The sequence below is a fragment of the Nesoenas mayeri genome (assembly GCF_963082525.1).
Source record: "Nesoenas mayeri genome assembly, chromosome: 10".
Classification (NCBI taxonomy): Eukaryota; Metazoa; Chordata; class Aves; order Columbiformes; family Columbidae; genus Nesoenas; species Nesoenas mayeri.
In genome coordinates, this window is record NC_137560.1 from 6,432,791 (window position 1) to 6,445,306 (window position 12,516).

The 12,516-nt window shown below is 35.2% G+C and overlaps 2 protein-coding genes across 2 annotated transcripts in view; one reads left to right on the top strand and one right to left on the bottom strand.

The window, feature by feature from the left end:
• Positions 1–12,516, top strand: part of CENPP (centromere protein P) — a gene marked incomplete at its 3' end in the record, with an annotated part of 133,840 nt that overhangs the window by 56,074 nt on the left and 65,250 nt on the right. The gene's annotated exons all lie outside the window — the stretch shown is intronic.
• On the bottom strand, positions 837–10,569 carry ASPN (asporin; the record flags this gene model as incomplete). The annotated part of the gene is made up of 7 exons (XM_080350392.1): positions 837–1,034; positions 2,222–2,360; positions 3,175–3,268; positions 5,592–5,702; positions 6,067–6,280; positions 8,385–8,497; positions 10,323–10,569. The coding sequence occupies 7 exons, from the start codon at positions 10,567–10,569 to the stop codon at positions 837–839; spliced, it is 1,116 nt and encodes a 371-aa protein (XP_080206518.1).

A 12,516-nucleotide genomic window follows, 5' to 3' on the forward strand; every position in this document is an offset into this window, starting at 1 on the left:
TACTTACATTAATGAGGGATTCTTAACCCGTGTGATGTAAAAATATAAAAGAGGAAAAAAATAAATGAAAAACATGATTACAATGATAATAGATAAAATAAAATGTTTGTGCTGGCCTAAAGGGAGTTTAATAATCATTCCTATTAAGCTTGAAGCATATGATAAATCTTGAATCCTACTTTTTCATGTTCAAAGTGCATCAAATTATATTGATAGCAAAACACCAGAGGATGTTTCCCTCTTAAAGTTGCAAGAAAAAATACCAGAAACTTTAAGGTTTTTTTGCATGTTAGTTCTTGATATGAAAACTGCCTTTATCTCACTTAATAGATTATCAAAGCATATTCCAGTATGGAGACACAAGACCTTACAATCCCCTATCTTTTTATTGCCTCTTTGCTGGAAGTTGTTATTGAAGTCTGATTTTATTTTTTTTGCAACTTTTCTTACACTTTTGGCAGAGGCAAAGGTCCTTACTGTGGAAATAGTCACTTCCACTTGATTTTTAGAATTTATTTGAAAGGAAGAATTTGTCAAAACTATGTGATTTAAGTAAAGAATTAAATGTCTATAGTAGGAAACATCAAATACAGTTTCCAGTTCCACTTCCAAGAGTCCTTTCATAAAGGCTTTTGTTTAAATTATTCAAATGTAGCTTGAACATCGTCAAATAATACAATAGATCCTACTAACATGTTGTTTCTAATTAATTATCTCTGAAATAGTAAATACTTTGTAAACTGGTTAAATGGTGTAAAATTGCCATTTTTCTGCAAATTTCAAGTATTGTAGAACTGATTTGGAAAAGCTGCTTTTTGAAATGACCAACTTTGGTATCACTTGAGGAAATTTCCAAGTTGCACACTGTTTCTGGCTAAAATGCAACGGAAAGTTGAAGGCTCAACCTCCCAGTATTTTACAGGATTATTGAAGAGGCTTATGCCGCTGTATAATGCTTTCTTCTTTCTTCTTCCCGTTGGACAGAAATCATTCACTCCCAGCTTTGCAATATGATTTGAATGAAGGAAGACTACCTGCAGCAATAAGAAAAAATAAAATATAATAATTAGTATGTAAATGGGAAAAATATCAAAACATTAATTGACATATAGATAACTGAGGTTTGCTATAAGATCAGTTGGATACAGATGTATAATAGTAACAGGAATTAAAAATTTCTGTTAACTTTTAAAAAAATATCTCCCTCCTGAAACCATCTCTCCTGCGAAAAGAAATTAGATGACATTTTGTCAGTGAGTTTTCAGAATAATTTGACTCTGTTCATATGGAACATTCTCCTAAAATGCAGTTTTATACTTTCTTACATTAAGAATTATAATGCAATATTATATTCTCCCATAATGCAAAATTTCAGTGATTTCATTAATTTTAAAAAGTATTCTCTAGAAAAGTTTGTATTAGATTTGTTGGTATGGTTATAGGAACAAGTCTAATGCTGTTGTAGCTTAAATTAATAAAAAGAATGGGCCTGTGATAGTAGAATTTAGAATTTTTAAAGTAAAATAATATACCTTGATGACAGAATTCTTTTGTGTATCTAATTTAACATTACATTGTAAGTTCATATTCTAAATCTATTTATCTATCTATCTCTCAAAAGACTTTAATTAGGAGTGAAATGAGAAACAGAAAGAAGTGAAGTTCAGAGGTAAAAGCTTTAGCCAAATAGCTTATGCCGCGCTCTGTCATCTCTGCATTTCCTCATGTTACCCCAAGCTTTGCTCTGCTCTGTGTCCTAAGGTCGTCTTATAAGACATGATTTTAGTTGCTACTCCAGAATTCAGGAATTAAACGCCTTTTGAAAGCATTTTATTGCAGAATTTATTGAGTTCAAAATACAGTTTTAAAAATCTTATCACTTCAGTCGCATTATTTTCTTTGGATTTAAGGGCTTTTCAGTGTGGAAATGGAGAAATTTCTACTCTAGCTTGCTATAATATGGAAACGATAATAAATCTGTAACAAATGTTCTGATAACATTTTCTGGGTGTACCATGTTGTTGTCCTTTTTTTTTTCGAAGAAGTGTTCCTGCGGTTCGATCTTGTCTGTTTCTTTGGGTACATATATGATTTCAGGTTTTCCTAGTATGAGAGCTGTCTCAGTTAATTATGCTTTTTAATTATGTCCTAATCAGTATGACAGTGTGAAAGTCAACCAACTCATAACCAGCAGAGCTTTCTATTAAGTTTAATATATGACCTGCAGATATTTCAGCTCGGGTAATCCAGGAGGAACTTTCTTGAGCTTATTTTTTTCAAGATGGATTTCACGTATGCTTGGTATGTTGGCAAAACTCCCATTTTCCACATCTTTGATTTTATTATTCCCAAGGCCTAGCCTAGAAATAGAAAAAGGAACATTTAATTACAGATTGAGATTCACAACAGCATTTTTTTTTTTTTTAAAAAGATTCAAATACTCAATAGTAGATATAGGGAAAAGAAGAAATGGGGAAAGATGATGCAATCTTACCTCTGATGGAAAACCAAAAAAAACCCCCAAAATTGCAAACAAACAAAAAACCCAAAGCAAACAAATATTTTTTCTTCTTATTTTAATCTGAGTTTAAAGGACAGCAGCCAGCCTGATGAGAGCAATTGCCCAGTTTGCATGCAGTTTTTCTGCTTTTAATGGCAAGAGTTAAAATGAGGCATGTCAATAAATGTGCTTGTAACATAAATGATGCCCTTTTATCAAGTAGTCTGTCTACAAAGTATGCTCGCAGTAATAAGATATGGTGTTCTAATAAATAACCAAAGAGGAGAAAGTCTTGTGAAGAGGCAGTTATATATGTATATCTATAGCTTAGTCGAAAACTTTGTGTTTTAGAAATAAGCGGGACTACCATCTTTACTACTTTCACATTTTCCTTAATTGAGACCTTAGTTAGATTTTTTGCTGTAAGACTCCAGCTTAATTGAGGTATATTTCTACTAGCACATTAAGAGATATGATATAAAAGCCACGCTATATTACACAACACCCAGGTGCCATGAGGTAGGAGATGTAATAACAAGGCTGGTGTTTGTTTTGGGTATGGTGGGGTTTTGTGGTTTGGGTTTGTTTCTTAGTTACAGCAATTCTTATTATATCGGACATCCTACCAGGTATGACCTTTAATCAAATAAAAATATTCTGCATAGGAATTTTACCTTTGAAGGTCTTTATACCGGTTAAAATCTTCAAGTTCAATTGCTGTGATCTTGTTGTCATCTAAGTGAAGTTCCAGTAGACTGGAGGGCAAATCTGATGAAAAACAAATGCACAGTATCAGAAAAACAAGTCAACTTATTTTTCTTGGAATATTTATGATGTTCCAAACAGCTTCTTTCCTTCGTGTTTATGACTGGGTGAGGAATCTTGAGGTGTGTGTGAAGGGGGTGTCTGCATCAAATAAATGGGTGTTAGATACAGTTATGTTACTTAAAAAAAAAAAAAAAAAAATTGATTGTAAAGAGTAACTTTAAAAAAAATAAAGGAGTGCATATGCTAATGTTAAGATTTCAGGGTTCCAAAATTTGGCATAATTTTGCTAGCTTTCTTTATAATGGTTTTCATGTACTTTTGGTTGGCCTGTTGAAGATGTAAATTGTATGTTATGTGCAGTTATCTAACAGCTGGTATTCAAAATCCAGCTCCTGTGGAACCCGTGACAGTTTTTTGTAGATCTGTGCTTTCTTCCACACTATGTACGTTATGCTGTTACAGCTCCTAAGGTGTGATCTGGGAGGAAAGCTTTCAGAATTCCCTGAGCACAATGAGATGTCTGGTACGCCCTTTCCCATACAAATACAGAATGTTTTCTGATGTGGTACCAAATAGTCCCAGTTTAGAACTGTCAGTGAATGGACCAGGAGGTGGAGAATCTGATTTACAGTGTCTTTCAGTGAGGGCAGGGGAAGACAGTTGCAAGTTAGAATTTCTATTTGCTGATTTTGCGTTCAGTTTTCCCAGCTCCTGTCTAGATGGCACCCTGACACCAAGCAAGACAAACCACATCTTTGTGCGACTGATCAGGCCTAGGGGAGCACGGCTCCTGTTGCCGTTGATATTTGTTGTAGCATTACAGTCCTGAAGGAAAGGGGGATGCTTTGCAGTCTGTCTGTGCCAGCTGGCATGCTTTGGTCTCTGCTTGGTTGGGCTTTTTTCCCATTTACATTCCAATTTAAATTTATTTGGGGTGCTGCTTATGTTTGAATTACAATATGAAGAGGGATGACTACCCAGCTGTCCATTTTAGATTTTAGGTGCAGTTTGTAAGTTACATTTTTTTAACCGTTTTGTGCCATTGCAGCACTTGCAGATATAAGGACCTACAAATTTCATTTCCATTTGTGTAGAAATGTATTCACCATGAAATTCTGCTTAAGATTTGTTTATGCATTTGACACTGCATATTGGACAATGTGCTATAAAATCTGAATCATTTTATATACATTTTTTTGTTCTAGGTGACAGGAGATGGTATTATGATGATGCTAGAAGAATGTAGAAGTGTGTGTTTGTGTGTTGGGGAGTGTTATCATAGGCAGCCAGATAGCTTCTGATCTCAACATTACCTGAACAATTGGGGTGACTTGGTTTTGTTTGTTGTTGGGGTTTTTTTTAGTGTTCCACAGACATGCTTTTGCACATGTGTCTGTCTACAAGAAGATTAAAAGATTGAATAAAACTCAAGCTATTTATCTGAATGATCCAGAAAGATCCAACATTTAGATTCCCTGTAAATTAATGAATGATATAACATACTGCATAATGCTTTGTTTCCCCCCCTTTTTTCTTAGCTAGTAGTTTTGAGCAGTTGAAAATAATGAGAATTTGTTTAAATACTACGTTGACCTACAGAAAATGCAGGTAGAGTGTTGTACCGAGTTCCTTCATACTACTTCCTTGTGTGTGGAGGTCAGTGATTTATGAAGTTAGTGCTTTAATTTATTGCTACCTGCAAATCATAACTAAATCATTTTATAGAAAGGAGTGATTTACTTTTGTAGTATATAATGTTGAATGTAATTATAATATTAACGTTTAATTTCACTTAGCAGAACCCCATCAAAAGATGTATAGACCACTGTATTGGGTTTTACATTAAGGTGGTTATATTGCAGAACATATTTCAGCTCCAGAATTGCTTGAAACATTGCAAATTGAAGGTAGACATTTGGGGGTTTCATTTTAAATGCATAAAGGAAGTGGGAGTTCTGTATCCCTTGTGACTCAGACCAGATATCAGGGGGTTTATCCTTTCTTTGTAAGGATTTTTAGGCGGCTGACATGGAAGATATGAAGTGACATCTTATTTTTTCCCATTGTTGCTCCTGAGAAGAGTCTCTGGATGACTGAGGAATGAGTGGCCTGTGCCTGATGGGGAGAGGGCTGGAGAGTGAACCTGTGCACACATGTGCTTCTCATGTGTAGAATTGGATAGTAAGTACAAAAAGAAAAATAAGTTAGAAGGTGGTTTGGTAGTATCAATTAATGAATATTTTAGTAATCATATAGATGTTAAAGCATTTGATTTAGGAGTATACTGGTATAGATAAAATAGAAAAGGTAAAACAAAGCATACCTTTAGGAATTGAAGTTAACTTAGCTTCTGCAATTCTTATATGATAGATATTCACTCCTTCAAAAGCCCCTGGCTCTATTCCATCATTGTCAAGAGGATTTGCACTCATTTCTGTCCAAGGGGAAAAAAAAAAGCATATGAATTTTGTGTGCATTAGACACAGCTGATTTAATTTTATTTATTACTTCTGATGTTCTAAGCATTAATTAATGTTTCGCTTTCATTGCCTATTCTGAGGGGGGAAAGTCACAGCTTTCAGAAAATAAAGGCTGTCTAACTTGGCTTGCAGAGCTACCAGAAACTTGATTTACGTAGCAACCTCACATAGAAATCACATTGTGAAAGGTGGTTTCCACAGTGTGGTTATCTCTTTAAGAGAAAATTGCACGTTGGAGAAAAGTTTGAATGAAATTTGTATATAGTATGTTAAATTTTTTTGGTAAAGACATTTTCTTTTCTACTTAATTGGACTTACCTAAAACATGTAGAGACTTCATTCCTTTAAATACATCCTTGTGGATTTTCTTAACCTTATTAGCATGAATTCTGAGCTCTGCTAAAGTTTTTGGTAGATTTGTTGGAATCTCAGTTAGCTGGTTATGGGACAGATACAGTCGTCGTAGCTTCTGTGTTGATTGAAAGGCTTTTGGATGGATCTTGGTTATTTTGTTGTTGTTCAAAGCCAGTGCCTATGAGATATAGGAAGAAAAATACAAAGAAAATTTATTTATACAAGAATGTTATGATTATGAATGTTAAGTCATTAATTTGATATATAATTTAGCAATGCAGTATTTAAAATATCTTAATTTTCCATCATACCAAACTCTGGGCATTTTACTTGATTGTGAAAAGCTAAAAAGAACCTGAAAGCTGGAGCATCAACTGTGATAGAAGGTAGAGAAAAACTAGTCAGAAGTGACAAAGTGCTAATGATAATGGCAAGAATTAGCAAAATGATACGTTTTTCTTCATATATTTTGTGAGATTGTATGGCAGTTGTATTCTTTTTTTATTGTTGTTGTTGTTCCTTAATGCAGACAATTTCTCAAAACTCCGAATTTAATCTTTTATTTCAGCATAATGCTGTAAAATAGAAGTCAGGCTTTTAATCTGCATTTCTTAAAAGGTAATGTCTGTATACAGCTGATATATGCACATGAATTTGTATCTTATTTGCAACAATTTTTCGGCTTCTTTGGGTTGTTTCTCTTGACTGTACAGTATACTAGTCCCTTTTTGGGACAGTTTTTTGTCCTTGGTTACTATGTGTTAACAGAGAACTTGTAACAAGTTACTACAAAATACAAGTTATTTGAAATTATTTTAATTGTCAAATCACATCTCTGCATTTCCGTATTTAGACTATTTTTGTTCTTTTTGTAAAATTGTTTGGTCTCTGGCATTGTGAAGAAAAACAGCAGAGCAAAACAGAATTAATCCTTTTTTCCCCAGAAAAAATGGAGATAGCTTAAGGAAATAAACAGGAAATGCTCCTTCTTAATCCAAGTTGCCATCTGTGCCTTTGCTAAACAGTCCAGTACTCAAACAAGTTGTACAAAGTAAACTTTGCTTTCAGTGGAAATGCTGCTAGGCCTGGCCACAAATTAATTGATGAGAAAAATCAAAACAGCTCAGAGTCTTCAGTTATCACATAATTAAGTAGTGACTCTGATATATAATGTGATGATTGCTGATGTGTTCCAGTGACTTTCTCGATCCTGGGAGGTTGGTTTCTATAAGGTCTTTTACACTGAATACAAACAACAGTTAGTATGTTTATCATGCACTTGCTCGTAAGACCGTTTTGTGCTCAGACATGAGACACTTAAGGGGAACTGGAAGCACTTCATTGCAAACAAGGAATTATATGGTTCCTATTTTTTCTAAGCTAACTTAACCCATAATCATTACCAAGTTCATTCATAAACACTTAGATCTGGTGAATTTTCAGTTCTTGCTCAGAAATCAAATATGAATGAAAAGGGTTTGGTTTATGTCAGTTTAATGTGTGTTTTGTGTGTTTCTAATGTGCAGTAGAATGTTGTTAATTTGGTATAACTTTTGGAACAGGCTTGTCATTTTTACAATGAAAGTTTTAAATTGTCAGTATTAGTTGGTACTGGATCTAGAGTGACATTTTATGGAAATAAGTGTTCCTAAACAGATTTAATTACCTTTCCAGGCCTCTGAGACTTGCTATAGGAAGGGATTATTGTAAATAGCTAGGTTTATCAATTGCCAGTGATGCTAATTTTAAAGCCTGACTCTATGTGTATACTTAAGCGTGTACTAAAGCACCTGACTTTTTCAGTAATTCAGTGCCGGTCTGTTTTCTTCTCAGGTCAGTTGGATTTGTAACATTAATTTCAGTGGTGTATGTGATAGCTGTATGCTGTGTGCTTTTGAAAATACCCTCAGGAAGTATCATTCTAGTTCTCCTGTGAGCTTAAGTTCATTCTGCTGTTTTACAGTTAAGCAGAGAAAAAAGGAACACTTGTCTTGAAGCCTTTAAAATGTAGGGAGTATTTCTGTGCATGCTAAGGACTGAATAAATCTTGAGGATCTTTTTGGCAAGATACATATGGTATATTTTCTGAATGTTGTAGGAATTAGCGTAGTTTTTACAGGTCCAAGAAATTTGCATTTTACCATGTGGGAGCAGTCAAATATGCAAGTGTTAGACTATTTTTTTATACTATTGGAGAAGAAAACTATTATTTGTATTTTAAAAGTATCAAAGTATTTCAGATCGCTAAATAAGATTTTCAACTTGGAAAATAGAAATCTTACATAAAGTGATGTGAGTCCTTGGAGATCTTTTTCCTTGACCTCTTTAATTTTGTTGTTTTGAAGGTCAATCATACGAGTATCTGGTGGAATGTAGCGTGGTATTGATGTCAAACCTATTCAAGTATGTGACATAAACAGAAACATTATATCTTTGTATGTAAGTCTGAAGAAATTAACTGCTAAACAACAAAACACAGTAAGGTTGTTGAGGATTGATTGGAAAGAAAATACAACCAGACATAAAGCAAAGGATAGAAGGGAATATTCTGCAATGAGAGGAACTAATTCTGTAAGAAATATGACGGAAGCATGTGGATAGTGTCAGGAGGAGTGCGGCCGCCCCTGCCCATGAACAGCGTGAGTGGGCTGCTGGGCGCAGATGCCTCGCAGCTGTGACATGAGCAGCCTCAGCGCACAGGTTGTTCCACAGGGAAACTCCTGGAGCAAGCGGGGCTGTGGTTCTGTGCTGGGGAACAGGGCTCTGCAGCGGCTTGAGGGGATTTCTGCTCAGTGCTTAAGTGCTCCTTGCCCTGTCCATTGTACTGGCACGATTGCTTGTACAGCCATACAGTTAACCTCAGGGCTGAGAAATGTATTCTTGGGAAAAGCAGGCAAAACATGCTCTTCCAGCTGCCAGTACTGAACTACCAGTTGTACAAATCCCCCAATCCAGTTTGTTTTTCAGTTACAAACACTTCAATTAATGCCATCTGAGATCCTGAATCAGCGGAAGAGACTAAAAGGGTGTAGTAACTTTCTTTTGAGTGGAAATCCTGATGCATCAAACATTAAGTGCTGGTCCAGATTATTAACAATTACTCCATAATTAATAGGTTACAGTTATTTAAAGATGAAGTCTACTAATAGGGTTTTTTCTGTGTTTAAACTCAAGTAAAGGGATTTGCAATCTCTAAACCAGATGCAATAAATACAGCTTGCTATCAGCAAAAGTTTGTTCTGATTCCTTAATAATGATACATTTTTTAAAAAACCCAACAATTCATGTATTGACTCAATGTTTCTAAGACGTGAAGAGTCTAGGATTAAGTTTAGGGTGGTGGCAGAGCTGTGATGAGAACCAATGTCATTGTCACTGTGCTAGTAGCAGGAGCATAGTCGTTTAGTTACCTTAAAGCATGGCAAAACTTCAATGAACACTAATTCAAATTGGCACAATTAATAGTGAATTCATATTTTGGGACTAGGATGTATCTGCCATAGTGACAGCGGCAGATTTGCCTTTGGTTAAAATGGTACCAGTGATACTCACTTTAATGGCTGTTAAGCTGAGCACATAATTTGTACCCCGTTTATGCTCTGGTGTTAAAATTCCTTGTGGTTTATTTGTGGCCTCTTTCCGTTGTTATGTTTTCTTGTCATTTGACCTGTTGCTTTGGAGTTGTGAATGAAATACTTCAGTCATAGTCTTTTTTAAGAGGGGGCACTAATAGCTTGTCTAATGCAAATAGAAAATACAGCAAACTTTTGTGCTTCTCTGTTTGGATATAACTTCATGGAAGTAAATGAAACAGGAGACAGTGTAATCTAAAATGTAAATATAAGCATTTTTGCATTCTATGGTTGTTCTCAGTGCATAAACTATTTGGTTAAATAGTTCCAAAGTTATTCGTTACATATTCTAAATGCTTTTCCATTCTATGCTGTTATCATAGAAGTCATTGCTAATGGGGAGTGGCTATAATAGTTTATTAATTTTCTAAACTGAGGCACATAAACTGGGAAAACATTTATGTTGTAAAAAGTGCTGGACACGATATGGTTTGCAAACCTAAATGAAAATATTTAAGATCCCTTTGAAAATTACGAGTATAGGAAAATGTGAATGTGCAGTTTATGGAACTGTAGAATTAATCTTTTAAAAGGCAACTCATCCAAAGGAGAGTCCAGTGGAGAACAGACACATGAGTTCATTCTTACCTAGGTCAGAGCAATGGACAACTCTCATGTAGCACTGGCATCCAAAGGGGCATGTTGGGAATAGATCAAAAGGAATTAGCGGGATCATTGGTTCAGTAGTTGGAAATAGAGAATTGTCGTCGTCATCGTCATCATCATCTTCTTCCATATCTTGGAGCATCATATTCTTTAGTGTAAAATATGAAGGACCAATGAGAGGTTTGGCAGAGCACAGAGCCAAGAAGAGGAGGAGTGTGTATTCTTTCATGCCGTCTTAATCAGGATAGCCAATCTTGAAGAAGAAAGTAAACAAACAAACCAAACCAAGAATGAGAGTCAATGTAACCTGAAAGTATTTGTCCTGTGTAATTGCAGATCCTTCAGTCTGGAAGACAGAAAGGTTTTGGATCAGTTAGGGTACCTTTAAAGCAGAAAAACAGTCAGCTACAATTATTTTTTCCGATGTTACTGAGAAGAATGCACAAGTTATGAAGGACTTAGAAAGTAGATTTGTCTTTAGAAAAATATGGCAGATTCTGTCTCATTGCAGCTCTTAATTCAATTTCATTCAGCTTCTCTGAGTTCTAATTTTACCAGATTTCTTTAATGACACCTGACTGGGAAAACCAGGAGTCCAGTTCTGCAATGTACTGTGTTAGCTGAATAATGATCCGCAGGTCAAAACCCTTAGGCATTTTCTACATACTCTGGTTTTATTCTAAAGATGATTTTCTTGACCAAACACTCCTATAAAACTAGATGCCAGGTAAACCAGAGATAGTAAGAATTGCCACATGGTGTATTTCAACTGTGAGAAAAGACTGTAAATTCAGCCCTCAACTCCACATTGTTTCCCTCTGAAGCCCAAAGTCATTTGGATCCTCCAGCACAATGTGCAAACCAAGAGGGACTGCTGTAAATTTTACTGTCCATATCCTGTTTATAAAAATGTTTCTATTTAGACTATTATAGATCTCTCTAGGGAAGTACTAAACAGATGTCAATTCTTGTTTGATCACCTAATTAAATGCTTGACAATCTGTTTATAGCTGAAAAATGTCTTTATGTAGACATTTTGTCATTGGCTCTCAACCACAGGAAAAAGAGTACAAGGGTGTCGACTTGTCATATTCAAAACTCTGAGGTTTTGTTTGTATTGCTTTTTTTGGTACAAGGTCATTTTGACGTTTCTCATATATGGTTCTGAACAGCATATAAATGCTGCATATTGCATACATTTCTACTATTCTAACTGTATATGTTTCAGGGTATGTTAAAAGAAAAAAGCCAACAGTATTGCAGTTACATAAAACCCACCCTTTTCAAAATAATGCAGTGACTCCTTCCCCCTAAATGTATGTCTGAGAACAGAAGCACAGTGTACTTGGTATCTTGCAGGTATGCAGCGTATAACTACAAGCTTTAATATTTATTGTAATCTTAGAGTTGCATGCTCATTTGTGTAGCGCTTGTGTCTTTTACTGGTTTCACAATCTCTTAAATGAATCTTCACATATGTTTCTCCTGTATATTTTCATTTGTGTGCAAGATAGTTTTCTCTTTCAGTGTTCCTAGAAAGAATTTTATAGTTGTACTTGCAATCCTATACAATATGTTTTCTTGAGAGAGTCTTTGAATATAAACAGTGCTGGGAACAAGATGTGGAACCTATATTTGTTTGTTTGGAGAGAATTGTGGTCCTATCTGGCTATACACTTTTGGAACATTTGGCCCTTTCAATCTTGTAGTTCAGCTTCAGCAAAACAGTCAATATGTTCAGTACTTTAATCATACCGTTAATTAGGAGAGGAAGAGTTTGAAACCTTTTGGACTTCTGAGTTCTCCTTATTCTCGAACAAGGTTGGGTTTCACAGATGGGCACTCTGGCTGCCCTTCTTCCCTTGACTGCTTAGATATTAAGTGACAAAAGGCTCTGTGCTTTATTCAGAATCGTTGTACACTTTCTGCATGTAGGATATTAAGCATAGTAACACGTATCACGTCTTGGTACATCTAGTTTCTAATTCCCTGCTGACTTCATTTGTGATACGTACTGAATATATAGTTTTACTGTATTTAAAAGATAATCTTTCATTTCTGTTCCTGAAATGCTATTCTGGATCTGGTGCTAGAGAGTTGTCTTATGAAACAGTTTAAAAATCTGTTTCCACTCTTGCTCCCATAGCAAATGGATTGCATATTTCCTTTCAGATAT